At 34.0% G+C, this 17,321-nt stretch overlaps 1 protein-coding gene across 2 annotated transcripts; it reads left to right on the forward strand.

The window, feature by feature from the left end:
- Positions 1–9,924: 9,924 nt before the first annotated feature.
- Positions 9,925–15,555, forward strand: LOC136202235 (reticulon-like protein B21). Of its 2 annotated transcripts, none has more exons than XM_065992737.1 (9): positions 9,925–11,181; positions 11,247–11,300; positions 11,386–11,488; positions 11,567–11,641; positions 11,715–11,859; positions 11,943–12,012; positions 13,418–13,483; positions 14,954–15,076; positions 15,152–15,555. In XM_065992737.1, exons 1-9 carry the CDS (start codon positions 10,185–10,187, stop codon positions 15,343–15,345), a joined length of 1,827 nt encoding a protein of 608 aa, XP_065848809.1. In that variant the 5' UTR covers positions 9,925–10,184; the 3' UTR covers positions 15,346–15,555. The 2 variants fall into 2 exon arrangements, with proteins under 2 accessions (XP_065848809.1, XP_065848810.1); XM_065992738.1 differs by having other exon boundaries at positions 11,250–11,300.
- The last annotated feature ends 1,766 nt before the right edge of the window (positions 15,556–17,321 follow it).

The following is a 17,321-nucleotide window of genomic DNA, read 5'->3' on the forward strand; positions in this document are numbered from 1 at the left end:
CTAATATGTTTGTTCAATGTTGAGTATAAATATAGATGTAAACGGAAATAAAAAGTAAGACAGGACACAGTTAGCACAAATAGCACAACACGAGCTGAGTAAAGAGCAACTCAGCATCGTAGAAGATAAGTCACATTCAGAACAGAAGTCTGAAGATGAAGCCAGATAAAGAAGCTGAGTGGAACACAACTCAGTATCAAAAGAATAAAGTCTTCTATACAAATAAGGCCTGCAGACCAAGATGACCACGGAAGCTGAGTAAAGGCAACTCAGAAAGAAAGAACAAGTAGCTACGACAGAGTCAAGCTGAGTGTTCTTCAGGACAGCAAGATTTGTCCATTTACTAAAAGAAAAATTCTGACATCTGTCTGCACCAATAATAGAAACCTCGGAATCTTGCAAGGTAACGGTTTCAAGAGACATGGGTCAACTGGCCGTTTGCTAAAAGCCAAACTGCCACTAGAAGATAAACCTGCAGAAAAAGACAAGCCTGACATCTGCCTGATTCAGACGACAAGATTGGCCTGAACACTGAAGCTGACCAGAACGTTGTCTGAAGATAGAGCCGTTTGGATTCAATGGAAAGATCCAAATTCAAATAATTTGAACCTCTGATCTCAACTATAAAAGGACGAAGATCACTCTTGGATCAAATGCACAAGTACAATAGACAGCCGATCATAGAAAGCCAAAAAGAGCTAAAGCCAAAGCACACAAATACAAAAGAGAGATCTTACACCAACTTTCATATTCTGTGTAAAAGCTAGAGTGAATTTGTATTCATCTAAAGTGTTCTTCTTCTAGAAAGAACAGTTTTTGTATCAATTGTAAAGATTGAGAGAGTCAAGCTGAGTACTCGGTTTTTGTACTCAGTGGTAGAGAAAATCTGAGTGTTCGGTTATAGCATTCAGTAGGATTGAGTAGACGAATAGAGGACGGTACTCTTGCATACTCAATTGCTTGTAAAGGGTTTGTGCTCTACCTTTAAAGAGCTCAGTATTGGATTCTAAAAGCCCGGAGGAGTCTGGGGACTGGACGTAGGCGAAGAGGCCGAACCAGGATAAGTCATACTGAGTAATTTCTAACTCTCTTAATATATATATGTGTTTGTGTTGCTTGTTATATTTACTCAGCATATAAACTGTTTAAAGCTGACACTAAGTAAATTAGAGTGCTGAGTTGGAAGCTGACCACAAAAGTGTCAATTCCCAACTCACAAGTGAAACAGTCTTAATCAACATCTGACTAAAGCTGTCTTACACTAAGATCGGCCAAGCTGACCAAAGCTGAGTTAATAAACTCACTAAAATTATCAAGTCAGCAAGATTAATTAACGAAAAAGTTACATTAGTTCCTAACCCCACCTTGGAACTAATCATACGGGACCAACAGTAAGTAATCTGGTTCTTGGTATCCTCCAGGGAAATGAGTTTCCACCCGACCTAAATCACACTTTCATCACTCTGATCCCTAAAATCCAAGCACCCACTTCTATGAAGGATCTCTAGCCTATCAGTCTCTGTAATGTCATTTACAAATTTGTTTCCAAAGTTATAGCCAATAGACTGAAACCATTCTTAGACTCCATCATAAGACAAACCCAATGTGCCTTTGTCCCTAGCAGACTCATCACTGATAATGCCCTCATCGCCTTTGAAATGTTCCATAACATGAAATATAAGTGTCGAGGCAGGCAAGGCATCTGCGCTCTAAAGCTCGATATGAGTAAAGCCTATGACAGAGTGGAATGGTCCTTCGTCGAATTAGTTATGAGAACCATGTGCTTCCTCGACCACATCATTGATCTTGTTGTAAGATGTATGTCCACGACCTCTTTCTCTTTCCTTATAAATGGGGCACCAAAAACTTTTATCAAACCAAGCCGGGGGCTCCGATAAGGAGACCCTCTATCACCCTATTTGTTCCTACTATGTGCGGAAGGTTTCTCAGCATTGATAAAGAAAGATGAAATGGACGAACTCCTACACGGTATCAAGGTAAGCTCTCAAGCTCCTATGGTTACTCATCTATTTTTTGCAGATGACTCTTTAGTGTTCTTTAAAGCCAACTCCCGTGAAGCTATGACAATCAGAAACATCCTTTCTTGCTACGAGAGAGCCTCTGGCCAATCCGTCAATTTTGACAAGTCCAAGATCAGTTTCAGCCCCAATGTGCAAGACAGTGATAAATCTGAGATATGCAATCTCCTCAAGGTTAGTGAAGTTAAGGCATTTCCAAAATACCTGAGGATGCCCACCATCATCGGTAGATCCAAAAATATTGTCTTTACCTTCCTACGAGAGCGCCTACTTAAAAAAAAAAATTGGTGGCTGGAATGAAAAATGGCTATCTCGTGCCGGGAAAGAGATACTCATAAAAGGGGTGGCCCAGGCCATCCCACAGTATATAATGACCTGCTTTTTGCTCCCGAAGACTTTCAGTGATGATCTTCAATCCTTAATAGCGCCCTTTTGGTGGGGTTCAAATGCGGGTAAAAATCGTGTTCACTGGATAAGATGGAGTAGACTGTGTGCACTAAAGAAGGAATGTGGCCTTGGTTTTCGCCATCTGCTTTCCTTCAATCAGGTTATGTTAGCAAAACAAGCTTGGCGGATTCTGTCCCATCCTGAATCATTGTGCTCAACTATTTTCTCGTATAAATACCTCAGAACCCAGGCTTTATTCCAGGTTGAGGGGCGCGTTACTGATAGCTATGTGTGGCGAAGTCTTCTATCAGCCAGGAAGATACTAACAAGGGGTAGTATATGGAGAGTTAGAAATAGGGCGGATATCAAAATTCTATCCTCCAATTGGGTCCATGGCCTTCCTCTTCGTCGACCATTATCCTTGTGTCAGGGGCCGTCTACTGATATTGTGTCTTGCCTCATTGATCATTATTCTCACTCTTGGAATGCAGACTTAATTCGACATTGCTTCTTCCCATTTGATGCGGCTTGGATCCTTAGAATTCCACTTTGCAATCGGCAAACTCAGGACAACCTCTTTTAGGACGACTCAAAAAATGGGGAGTATACAGTCAAAATTGGGTACAGAACAACCCAAGCAATAAATGGCATACTGGGTGATATTTCAAGCACCTCCGCTGGTCCTGATGCTCTTTGGTCTCACCTGTGGCGTCTTAACCTAGCTCCCAAAAATAATCCACTTCATTTGGGGTGTATGCCATTATTCCCTCATATCTATTGATAATCTAATCAGAAGGCATATGATGAGTGATGGTTTTTGCCCTTTTTTGTGGAGGTACTGATGTGTCCCTCATTCACCTTCTTAAGGACTGTAGAAGAACTAAACTTAGATGGAAAGAATTGGGCCTATCTGATAAAGTCTATAAAATTAGAGGGAATGTTGGGATTGAATGGATTAGCAATGTGTATACCAGATTATCACAAACTGAGTTCTGCAGTTTTTTTTGCTGTTGTTGGATGACTTGGTTCGAATTCAATAAAGCAAGGCATGGAGGGGGGACTCTCACCAGGGCTAAATTTCTGTAGGGAGGCACTAACGCTGCTGCCTAGACAAGACCCAGCCTTCGATGCTCCTTGACTCCAAAGCGCAGCCAAGCTCTATGGATTCCTCCTCCTTGTGGCTTTGTCAAATTGCAATGTGATGCCTCTTTTAATGCCCAGTCCAAATCTGCAGCAACAGGTTTCATTATCAGATCGCAGGAGGGAACTGTTCTTCTTTCGGGTGCCTGCCCGCTTGGCCGATGTTGGCCGGTGACACATGCGGAACTGCTCTCTATCCTCAACGGTCTGTCCTTTGCCAGAAACTATGGGATTCGAAGGATTTCGGTCACTTCAGATTGTCAGCTCACCATAGATGCCATGTAGGAAATTAAGGCTAACGTATGACAGCGGAAATATAAAAATTTAAACCTTTTTCCACTAACCCAAAATCCGTTAATTGTTATTTCATATAAAGAGAGATAGAAGGAAATACCTTTTGACGAACTATCTACCGTTGCAAACGAAGTGCCCTCAACTCTTACTCCGAGTTCACGAGCACAAAACAAAACACAACCCAAATCAAGTTAGTGATCAACCGTGAAAACAATCAAGTATAGATTGTCTCTAATAAATCAACACAAGATCAAGGATAAAGAGAAAGAGATGAAATCAATTGAATCGGTAGGAAGCGGTGGATTATTTCGTCCTCGTCTAGGGGGTCGAAATTCTCTCTCTTGGTTGCTCTAGTGTGTTCAAAATCACACATATAGGGGGTATTTATATTCTCTTGTATCTAAACCCTAGTTAGATAGAATTAGGTTACTGAATAAGAATTTAATTCGGAATATAATTCTTATTTATTATCTATAATTATATCTTAAATATAAAGATAATAATAGTAACCTTATAGGATAATAATAGGATCAATTTAATCTAATTAAAACTCTTAACTTATTTATCCTTTAATTAATTTAATTCACAATCATAATCTAATTAGAATTGTTAAAATCAAATTAAATTATTCATGTATTTTCATACATGAAAATCGCCCCCCTATATACTGGGCCTTAGTGGACTCAGTTGGGCTTCCATTAATTAATTAACATCTGTTTCTCTTTTGGGCTCCAAGTCTTATGTGTGACCCATTAGGTTCTTATTGCTTCTAGCCGTATGCAACTATTAAATTAATTTTCACAGAATTATATTTAATCTTTGCATAACGGAATGAGTACGCGAAATGTGATTAGCAAATCCGAAACATTCCCCCAGAGCTATAAGAAGACAAGTTGATTCTGTCGTTGACCTTTCCGTATTAGTTACAGTATAATTCGATCCTTTATCAACTACATCCTTGAACTGAATCTTATGACTATGGATAATGTCAAGTCACATATAGCGAGACGTTCGTTTTACTTGTACAGGCCGAGTCAACTCCAATTAGATAGGTTAAGTGAAATTTGTATTTCAAGTCTTAAGCTATCACATTGCAAGGATTTAGAGTCGAGTATTCCACAAGCGATCCATGGACGTATCTCCCATTTATCGGGAGTGATAAATGCTCAATCCAATGTATAATTATCCTGCAATTACTTTCTGTGATACCCAATGTCTGCCGTTCACACCCCAGAGTCATCTCTGTTATGGATCGTGTTACAACAGGATCAAAGCATCACATTCCGTAATCCAGAATCACCAATTAACATTCCTTTGAGTCTGAGGATTACTTATCCCTATTAATACCAATGAGATGAACATGTGACAAGGATGAATCTACCCATCCTGTTATCTCAAGTCGGGTCCCCAATCCTAATGAACTTCTTTTCATTGGATCCATGTAACTGTCTAGATATCTGTATATATGAAGCTTGTGAGATCAGCTTTCTGTCTCGACAGAAGACATTGTTACATGTAAGTCTCAGCAGTGATATGTCAATCCTAAATATATTACTTGACTTGGGGTGGTTTTAAGTTTATTAGTTTATCATAAAGTTTCGTCTCACTTCATGCTTGTATGAACACTTTATAATCACTTTAAATAAACTTATGGATTTCCTTTTATTAGACTTTATTTAGTTCTTAAAAGGGATTGCCTTTATATAGTTATGAAAACATATCTCATTAAAACAAACGATATAAAGAAACTTCATTTACATTAAGTTTGTATCCTAGAACAATATCTATAGAACACTAAACCCCAACACGCCATTCAACAGCCCAGGGATGTTAGCTACATTGATATCATTGTCCAAACCATCCTAGAATTCTCTGCCTCCATCATGCTTGTAACCTTCATTCATGAATTAAGAGAGCAAAATGAGGCAGCTCACATCTTGGCTAAATGGGAGACTACATTAGCTGCTCCTGTTATTATGTTGGAGGAATATCCTCCTTGTATCTCTGCTTGTATCAGATGTAATGCTATTTCAAGTTAATGCAAGTCTTTGTTTTCAATAAAAAAAAACATATAGCAAGATATACAAATTAATACTTTTGAATATTTTATGTCCTTTTTTATTAGCAGGTTAACCATGACCATCTAAAAATTCGCTAATATATCATGTTTGGTTTTTGTAATGTGTTACAAGTCATATGCAAATATATGGAAAGTCTGAGTCTTGTTTCCAATTAATAATTGTAATTTTATTACTTTTATTAATTAAGTTGTCATATAAACACATGAGAAAATATGACCATAATTTTAAATATTCATATCATTTCGTGTCATTTTCGAGTTAGCATATCAATTTTAATCAAACCCAAAAATTTACGTGTTAATAAAAAATGATCCACTACTTACTAAGCTACACTCAAACACTATAATAACGTGTCGTTTTTGTGACGTGTAATCGGTCATGTGTAAGTTTGTTATCCCTAGACTTCTACCGGTAAAATGTAGACGAGCGATAAATAGAATTAGAGTTTAAAAATGACGTTTTAATATTATTTTTAAAAAATGGATCTGTGATGATATTGTTGCATTAAATTGAGCTCCGGCTCATCAATAGTCCTAGTTCCACCACTGTATATATATATTATTTAAAATTTTAACTTATGCATGGTTTAAATTTTTTATAAAAATTTGTATGTAATTTGTGTTATTTGCAAACTTAAATATTTTATTAAATATTATTGTCGTGGTATTTACCTTAAAGGAATGATCATGAACAAATATAATATCTAATTTTACAAATTATCCTATATAAAAAGTTTACTTTATAAATTAACTAATCCATAAGTTTTTTTAACCAATAAATCGATTTATAGATTACTTAACTGTAAACTCTACAAACTATATATATCTTAATTTGCAACTTTACATGTCTGAGTTCGTAAATCAAACAAAGCATATTTTTTTTTCTGTTTTTTATATTTTAACTTTTAATAACAAATCAATAAAGAAATTATACTACTATTATAATTATAGGAAAGTATACAAGTACAATAAAGAAATGAAATTTTACCTCTCTGAAAATTAGAGAAAAATACAAAAAGAAATTAAGTGGTTTCACTTATTTTCAAACACTGTCTCATATTTTAAAACTTGACAAATAGATGTTTGAGGTTCATTTCATTAACAAAGACATTATAAATTGACTAACAAAATTAAAAAAAAGAAGAAGCTATCATTGCATTTAAAGCAAATGATAATGGAGGTATTTTTGTCTATATATTTATTTTTTTAGAATTTATTTTTACTTTTTTCCTACCCAATCACTATCTTACACCTCGTGATTTCTCTATCCACCATTATTTATCTTTTCTCAAATTTCCACTCTTCTCAAGCTCTGAATATGCAAAAATGACTATTAAAATTAAATGTTTAGCTGTTGCTTTTGGTCTATTATTTAAAAAATCATCGTCTAATACAATTTCATAACAATTTCAAAATGTAACATAACAATTTCACACAACTTCGCCTGTTATGGAATCCATTGAAAGTGATTGAAATGGATTACATTTAAATGGAATCCACTAAAAATAATATTAAATTGATTGAAAAATAAATAAACATTAAAAATAACATTTTTAGCAAGTTTTGTACGCTTATTAAAAAGTTACGATGCAAAATACACAAATATAATCCAATTTCATATCTTCAAAAATTATCTGAAAGTGGATGAAATTGAATCAAATTTGACGAAATGAAATTTATATCAAACTAACAAAAAAAAAAATAAGACTAATGTTAATGTTTCTTTTGCATGAGTTTCAAAATGTTACAAACAATCTCACCCAGCCTCACGTCATATGAAATTAAGTGAAAGTTGATAAATTTGAGTGAAATTGAGTGAAAGTAGATGAAATGATTGAAATGTATATCAAAATAATACAATCAATTAAAAAACTATTAAAAAAAATGTTTACACAAGTAAAATGTCTAACATTATTATATATGCAGGTATTGTTGAAGAAAGAAGTAATATCACTAATATGAAAGTGACTAAAAGTTCACCCTCACGCTGCTTACATCGATATACATACATGCATAAACTTTCTTTGATGTATCAACTGATTTTGAAAAGCGAAATCACCTACACTAAGAAAGGTACCAACACTTCTTCTCCTCCCCTATAAAGATCCCTCTATTGAAAAAAAGAAATAAAAGAGAAAAATAAAAAAAGGGAAAACATTGCAATGTTATGATTTTCATGTGCTACATAACCGACGATTGTCCACGACCCTAAGCCACCAAAGGAATTTATTTTGAAACAAACCCCGTCGAGTTTAATGATGAAAGTCAAGAAAACTAACTAGGCATGTGGGGATACAACATATTTGTTCTCCCACAGAAGTTAGAGACCAAACCAATTTGCAAGATCATGATCTGACTAGAGTACGATGTTCTCACACGGTTAGGGATAAATGTATCAATTGGAAAATGGGCACAAACAGATTTTTATGAAAAGATGTAACATGTGGTTGGAAAAATGGCTCGCAAAAAGGGATTTTGGACACGGATTGAGACGAAACGAAAGCCAAAAGTTAAATTCAATATGTTAGGAACAAATATAAATAAGAATCTGGGGCAAAAACAGACTATAAGTGATCGAAAATGCTGGACATAATGTTTAAAAGGGAGAAGAAACTGACTTTTATGAACTTTGGGCAAGAAAACGTTAATTTTTGGGTTCGGGATTGACAAACAAACGATGGAAATTTGAAAATAGGTTGCTAAGGAACAATTAGAATCTCAGAAACACAAAATTTAGAGACTGGATGCTAAAGAAAATGGGACATGAAGTCGAGTTTATTGTACCGATTTGTTTGGGTATTTGCTTGGGGTTTCAAATGGAGACTTTCGCCATTATTTATAGTTTTTTTTATGATGTGAAAGTTGCAACATATTTACACTCTTCCATAAATTTACTCTCATCACATTTCCACTTCTTCCACTCACTCCACTCCTCCTAACTTCATGGGTTCATATGGGTAGTGGGTGACATTTTGCACATGTTTAGGACATGTGTCAACTTCAGAAATAACATGTGGAGCTCGTTGTTATGTTCAACTCCAGAAGCCTTCATTACTCGTTCAAAACCCGGTTCCGAGCCTTGAGAACGTGACCAAAGCGATTCTGCTTTTAATTCCACAGAACGTGTGGGTATAGTTACACAGTGTGTGGCTCTTTTCGATCAAGTGTGTTTGTGACTTTCATGCTTCACACGACGTGTGAATTAAACTTTTTTGGGTAAAAACTTTTCTTCAACTCCACACGACGTGTAACTGCTCAACACGGTATGTGGAGTCGTTTGAGCCATTGTGTTGGTAATCCTTACAGTTCACACGACGTGTGAATCTAGCCACATGGCGTGTGATTTGAATTTTTATAAACAGGAATTTGTTTCGACACGTGTTTCACTATAACAAACCTTATACTAATTTTATCATATACTTTTATTTGAAATAAAAATAAAATTTTATTTTATGGGCTAACATAAATAATCAATAAAAAAGTGAAATGTTTTAGTTTATCGATAAATATGTTTGGAAAATTCGATATAACAATCAAATAATTGTGAAACTTAAACGATTTTAATTTTTTTTACACTAATCTCGTTTATTTGACAGAAAATATAATGTTTTGAAAAATATTTAAGTATATAAAAATTTTGTGTTGAAAAATAAAATATTTTCCGATATTTGACTAAAGTGAATAATAATAAAAAAGTGATTGGTAATTACTATTTTTAAAAGGGTAAAAAAGTTAAAATACTTTTCTGTATGATATTTTCCGATACACAAACGAGACTAAAGTTCTGTTCTTTTTAATTGAAATTAAATAAACAGGACTGAATTAACTCAATTTTATTGAAACTGAAATAATAATATAATTATTTAAAAATAATAATAATTAAAATAATAATGGTTTTAATAATAATAAATAATTAAATGCTAAGTGAAAAAAAAGTGCTAAGTGTAGTGTGAATGGTTATTTCTGGGACCTTGATGTAGTTTTTGATGAAGGAAAAGCAGAAGCACAGAAACAGACTACCAAACAAACGCTAATCTCTCTCCTCTCTCTGTCTGTGTCTGTTTCTGTTAATAAGCAAAACAGAGCTATGAGAAAGTAAAGTGCTCTCTCTTCCTCTCACTCTCTCATCACCAACCGCCATTTTTCTTGAGCTTCAAGACTCCTCTCCCCATTATTACATTTACACCGTAATCTATGTCCCATTAGTACTCAATTATCATCAAGAATAAATTAAAGCACAAATAATGGATGTGAGCAGGAGGAGAACTGGCCTTAAAGCCAGCGTTGTTGCTGGCTCTGTTTGGGAAACCAGAATGAAATCTTTTAATGGCGATGGAATTCTCGATCATCAAATTCCTGATACTTCCAGAAAACCTCTACTCAAAAGAAGCCCTACTGCTGTTAGTGGCAAAAGGAAGACTTGGAAATCTGAGAGTTTTGATGGAACTATTCAGATTGCTAAACCCAGATTTGATTCTTCTACTTCTTCAATTAAGAATTCTGAAGAACAGAGTAGAGAATTGAGTGTTTCTGCTGATGGAATCAAGAGAGCTTCTATTACAGGGAGAAGAGCAGGAGGAGGAAGATCTGAAAATGGAAGTGAGAAAATCCCAATTCAGGGTAGCAAAGGAAGATCTGATGATGGAAATGACAAGAACTCAATTCAGATATTAAGGAAGTCAAGATCTGATGTCAAAGAGGTTGTTGAATCTGCTGCACCTCAATTGAGGAAAGTAAATTCAGATTCAGTGAGTTCTCCAAATCAGTCTGGTAAGGATATTTCAATTGATTATGGAATTGAAGAATCAAACCCAGTGATCGAAGATACTGGAATTGAAAACAATCCACAACAAATTGAGGAGAACGGATCTGAAGAATCCTGCAAAGAATTTGGTGTTTTCCAAGAACAGATAATTTCTGATGAAGAAGATGCAGCCATTGATGAAGATGATGATGACGACGAAGAAACGGAAATTGAAATTGAGGTGGAGAAGAAGAGTGTTGACATTGTGGAAATTAAATTACCAGAGGCAAAATCAGCAGAAGAGAAGCCTAAGAAAGTGGAAATCAGTAAGCCAAACAACAAAACTGAAATTCCAGAGGTAAAAGTTCATCAATTCAGAAACAGAACCGCACCGACTTCTTCAACTTTTAAACAACCTCCTCCTCCAGCTCCGGTGATGAGAAGAGCAGAAATTTACGAAAATCTCTCAAAAGCAACCAAACCCACTCCAACTTCAAGTAAGAACTTCATCTTCTTAATTCATGATTAATCTTATTTGTTTGTTTTAATTTCTCTTGTTTAGCAGTTCCTGAATACCAGAATTTTCAAGAAAGGCACAGCAAACTTCAAAATCTAGGTAAATAATGACAAATTCATATCTTGAAAATGTTAAATTCCATTCCATGTATGATTTGAGTAAAATGATGTTCCAATTTTGACAGTGGATTTAATAATGTGGAGGGACATATCGAGATCTGCATTTGTTTTTGGAATTGGTACATTCATCATAATTTCATCTTCCTATACAAAAGATCTAAATGTCAGGTCAGATATCCAAATACAGAGAAATCAAAAGTGCCCTTTATTATATTTTAGTACTAATAATTTGTTTTTCCAATGCAGCTTTATTTCTGTAATTTCTTATCTGGGTCTACTTTATCTTGCTGCCATTTTCCTGTATAGATCACTTATTTTCAGGTAAAATTCCCTGCAAAAATTAATTAATATTGAAGAAGTTGATGTATTAATTTGATTAAACTGAAAAATTCAGGGGAGTTATAGATGTAAATGATACAATTCATGTTTTTGGAGAAGAAGAGGCAATTTGGTTAGTGAAGTTGTTTTTACCTTACTTGAATGAGAGTTTATTGAGAATTAAAGCCCTTTTCTCTGGTGATCCTGCTACTACAATGAAGGTAATTTTTTTTTTTTTTTTTCTTTTTGTGAATGGAAAAAATGGAGAAAGAGACAAAAACATGATGAAGTGTGAAAATGGCAGATGGCAGTTTTGCTGTTTGTCTTTGCCAGGTGTGGCAGCTCTATAACCATATGGAAGATGGCTAAATTGGGTATGTGCTATGTTTATTGACGGTGAATTTTCAATTCATAGAAATTGATTTTTTAATTTCAAAAAAAAAAAAATTGATTTTTTTTTATACAATTTTAAATTTTATTAGATGGTTAAAACATTGGAGTTTCCGAAACATAAAATTGCATGAAAAATCTTATTTTTACTCTTAAAAAAAACTTATATTTTATTGATAGTGCTTGAAATTGCAACGTTTAATAAAATGTTAAACTTAAAATTGTAGTATTGTTTTATGTAGCTAAATCTGCTTTTCCCTACTTACCCCAAGAACCATATAACTAAAATTACCACTCCCTTTCAAAAAAAAAAAAAAAAATATTAAGCATTTAGTATTTTAGGTTTAGTAAAATGTAAAATATTTGGTAAGTTGTTCCATGACTTTGAAACTTTTCATATTTGAGATACTCATCTACTTCTAAATTTTATTCCTAAAAAATTGTTACAAAGTAAAACTTATCCTAAAATAAATTTTATGACCTAATATGTTGATAAAGATGACCTAATTATTTTAATTCATGAATGATTTCATCAATTTTTCCATTAAAAAACAACTATATTATTATTTTTTTTAAAAAAACTAAAGAAAAATAATTAATGAAAGTTTGCTGATGTAGTAGTTAGTACTACATTGAATTAAGAGTCAAAATGGTCCCTCAAGTTGGCATATAGGATCAACTCAATCTTAAAAAAAAAAAAAATATATCAACTTAGCTATAAGTTGATAACTTTTGATAAATTGATACAAATATAGGGGTGTTTATTTACCTACTTTTCACATCCTTTTTGCCTTTTCATTTTAAAAGACAGAGTTTTAAGTGTTCGGTTAGACTCCTCTTGTTAGCCTTTTACGGTTGAAAAACAGCATTAAATGTTTGGTTAGTGACTTCCTGTTTGCCTTTTACACCTGAAAAGCAGTCTTTTACAAAAGCAGAGAATCGCTGCTTTTCGGAAAAACAGCTTTTTCCAACAGCAAACAGCAACAACAAACAGTATGTAAAACAAACGGACTCAGTTTTAATATTAAAAAAATTTTAAAATTTGAGTCTATTTGAGGACTGAATTTATACTTAAATTTCAATTTAAACTAAATTAATCCTGATTGTCTAAGTTTGAAGACTATTTTATTGATAATATTTAATAGTATATTTATTTACTCTTGAAAAATAATACTCATTCCGGTCTTTAACAGATCATTCTATCTCTATTAATTTGTTCTTATTAATATAACTTCTTATATTACCAACGAAATTTTCACAAAAAGAAAATTAAATTTTTTTTTTTTTTTTTTTTTTTTTGTGTATGATAACTATTAATACAAACAATTGTAATTAGTAAGAGTTGTTCGTTCCATTCTTTTACTGAAATAAGGTTGTTTTGTTCTTCAGGGTTTTTTGGAGTTTTCATAGTACCAAAAGTATGTTCATCATACTCCAAACAGTTAACTGGCTATGGTAAAATAATTCTTCAACTCTTATTATCTAAAATTGTCTAGTTTAACATAGAGATCAATGATGCACATTCATTAGAAAAGGGTCCATCATAATGATGGGAAATGGACCCACTTAAGATCTCTTATAGTTGTGTCTGGTGGCCTAACGGCTACCTTGAGCGGTGGTGGTGGTAGATCTGAATGGCTCCTATAATTAATTACACACTCAAAGTCAAAATCTATCATCATTAATCTCAATTATCGGATGCTAATTAGGCCAACCAACATCACATCTCATTCTTCAATTATATTACCTTCCGTGTGGAGCCCAAAAATCATGGCCCTGTGGCCCGGACTTTACTTATAGATTGGGCCGGATCAGTTTCGAACCTGACTTAACTGAATTTTACATTAAATTAAATTGGGAAAATCCAATTTAACTTAGATTAGATTAACATCGAACTCTGTTTGAGCTGGGTTAAGCTAAGGAAATTCATTTTCAATTCCAGCCCAACACATAGAACTAATATATATTGATATGAACTATAAATTATAATTAAAGTAATAAAACAAATAAAAAAATTTAAACTTTAGACAATTAATTCAACAAAAATAATTTTATATGATAAAAAAGTAACAAAGTAACAAAAAAGATTAAATAAAAGTAATCTGTATATAAGGGCGCATCGGGCTGACTTTTAAAACAAATATTAAATCCAATCTATATATTATGTGAGGATTAAGTGAGTCCAAGCCCAGTCCGATCAATTTTTAAATATGGATGCTCAAACCTCACCTAAGAGAGATGGGTACAGATCTATTTGAAAGCCTGTAATGTGATACCACTTCTATGGATTTTTCTTTAAAACATTTTTTTTTCTGAATAAAAATTAATATTTAAAATATTAGTTTCAAATATAAAAAAACACAGAAAATCCAATCATAGGTTAAATATAAATGTTAGATCATATCTAACATGTGATTGACCCAAATAAAAGATTACAAGTTGCATCATCATGAATAAGTTTAAAATAATAAACTGATGGCTTAAAGCACTAGTCTACTCCACTACCGACTCCTTGATATATCCAAAATATTAATTTTTTGCCTCATGATCTATTATATTTGGTAATATTTATTTATAACCAATTCAAAATGATAATTGTTAATTGATTTCTATTAGGTAACGTTTTATATTTTTTTAATAAATTAATTTATTCCACGTACGATTATTTTAGTGATGTGTCAAATTTTTATTAATGAATTCTCACTTTTACTATTCAATGTGTCAACAATCATGTGATAATTTGGTTCAAAAAAAAAAAAAAAAACAATCATGTGATAATAATCAAATTATGAATAGATTATGTGGTGGATAGTGTTTTAAGCGTAGATCTGTTTTGGACGGTCTTTTATTTTTGAATTTGATTATATACCTTAAGCTTTTTTGTTTTTTTCTTTTTTGAATAAATTATTTAAAATAATGATGAAGCAAAATTTTGGATCCGGCGGTTCCGAGATGCGTGGGATTCATGCACGCACAAGAAAGCAGTGGCTCTGGCAATCTTCAGTCTTGTTTGGAATCTATCTTCAATGCTTGCACGTGTATGGGCAGGTACCATATGTACACTTTTGACTTTTGACTTTTCATCTTATACTATTGGATTCTCATTATATACCATTGTTTCAGTGTTTATGATGTTTGTGGCCGTTCGATATTATCAACAGTCTATGGAGTCAGATGATTGGGTAGATGTAGAACCAGAGGATGAAGCTGCAGCTGCAGGAGAAGATGATTCTTTGCAGGGACAAAATGGTGGACAAAGAGAAGGTGGGCCTAGGCCTACTCCGCTTCAAATAAATAAATTGAAAAAGGGATCTTAAATAAATTTGCCATACAAAATAGCCAAATAATGTAAAAAATTTATTTTCATTTTTTTTATTAGTTAATATAGTTTAACAATAATTAGTGTTCTTTCAAAAAAAAAAAAAAAAAAACAATAATTAGTGTGAATAGTATGATGTTCAAACATTACTACTTGATACTAACAAGCTCACTACGGCATCATTATAAAATTAATTGATTATTCTTTATTTACCATGCAAATTTCATAATAATTGGGGTAAAGTACCTTTAACCCATAAATTAGTTTGACGGTTTTATAATTAAAGATAGTTCTGATCTAATTAATTAAGTTAATTAAATTAATTTATGAACAATTAATTGGTTTTTCTATTAATTAGAATAATCAATCACATTAGGCCGCAGTGAAATGGGATTGAAGCTATTAGAGACTCGCAAAGGGAATGGGTTTATGAGACAATGAAAATCAAAAAGCTGGTGATCGAATTTTATAGGGAGCTTTTCCATGATGAGGAGGAGCATTCACACAACTTCCATTCGTCCCATTGTTATCCAGTAGTGAGTGAGGAGCTAAAGAACCACACATTTAGACCAGTGACGGATGAGGATATAGCGGCAGTTGTTTTCGACATTGAGGCTGCTGAGGCATCGGGTATTGATAGTCTACCAGCTGGTTTCTATCAGAAGTATTGGTCTACGATTAAAGAGGGATTCTATGGTTTTGTTGGCGGGGTCTTCCAGGGGGCTAAGGATATTCGACATGTTAATAACACGCTAGTAGTTCTGATTCTAAAGGTTAGTAATCTGACATCTTTCTATCAAATGCGGCCAATAAGCTTATGCAATGTCCTATACAAAACGGTCACTAACGTCATTACTAATAGAATGAGAATAATCCTGCTTGAGCTTATCAGTCAAAATCAAGCTAGCTTCGTGCCCGATAGACAAATGGTGGATAACATTATCATTACACAAGAGGTGGTGCATTCTATGTGAGTGAAGAAAGGGAAAAGAGACATTATTGATTTGAAGTTAGACCTGGAGAAAGCCTTCGATAGGCTTAATTACAAGCTTCTCGTGGAGTCAATTAGGCTTGTCGGGTTCCTTAAATCCTGGAGTGCCATAATTGAGGCTTGTCTCTCATCGATTGCTACGCGGGTCATGATTAACAGGGGTATGACGGAGGAATTCACCCTTTTCCATGGTGTTAGGAAAGGAGACCCAATGAGCTTGTACTTATTCATCCTTGCAACGGAAAGGCTTGTGCATCTTATTCAAGAGACTGTGGCTGCAAAACGATTACATCCAGTTAAACTTAGTAAGTTTTGCCCCATGGTAACTCACTTATTTTTTGCGGATGAAGTTATCCTGTTTGTGGAAGGGAGTGAAGAGCAACTAGCTATTATAATGGAAATCATGCATAAATTTTGTTCGGGCTCGGGACAGCGACTCAACATCCAGAAGTCTCGTCTCCTTTGTTCTAAGAATATGTCGGAGGCAACTTGCAAGAGGTTGAGCGATCTATCAGGAATCCCACTCACGAGCTCTCCGGGTAAGTATCTTGGAATCCCCTAATTCAGTGGACGGGTCTCTAAATCATCCTTTAAATATTTATTTGATAAAGTGAATAACAAATGCGCTAGTTGGAAGGCAAAGCCATTGTCTTTAGCAGGAAGATTAACACTAGTCCAGTCGGTAAATAGTGCGGCTTCGAACCACGTAATGAAGTCGAACCTTCTCCCCATACCGGTGTTGAAAGGGTTAGATCGAATAAACCATCGTTTTCTATGGGGCGGGACTATGGAGGATAGGAAGGTTCACCTTATCCCATAACAGGAGGTCTAAGGTCTACCAGCCAAAGAATTTAGGAGGCTTGGGAATTTGCTAGGCATGGGACAATAACAAAGTTCTTCCGATGAAATTGCTTTGGAGGATGTGGCAGAACCCCAACGTAATGTGGGTCCGTTTGCTATACGGCAAATACAGAAAAGATTTG

Source organism: Euphorbia lathyris, chromosome 8 (assembly GCF_963576675.1).
Source record: "Euphorbia lathyris chromosome 8, ddEupLath1.1, whole genome shotgun sequence".
Classification (NCBI taxonomy): Eukaryota; Viridiplantae; Streptophyta; class Magnoliopsida; order Malpighiales; family Euphorbiaceae; genus Euphorbia; species Euphorbia lathyris.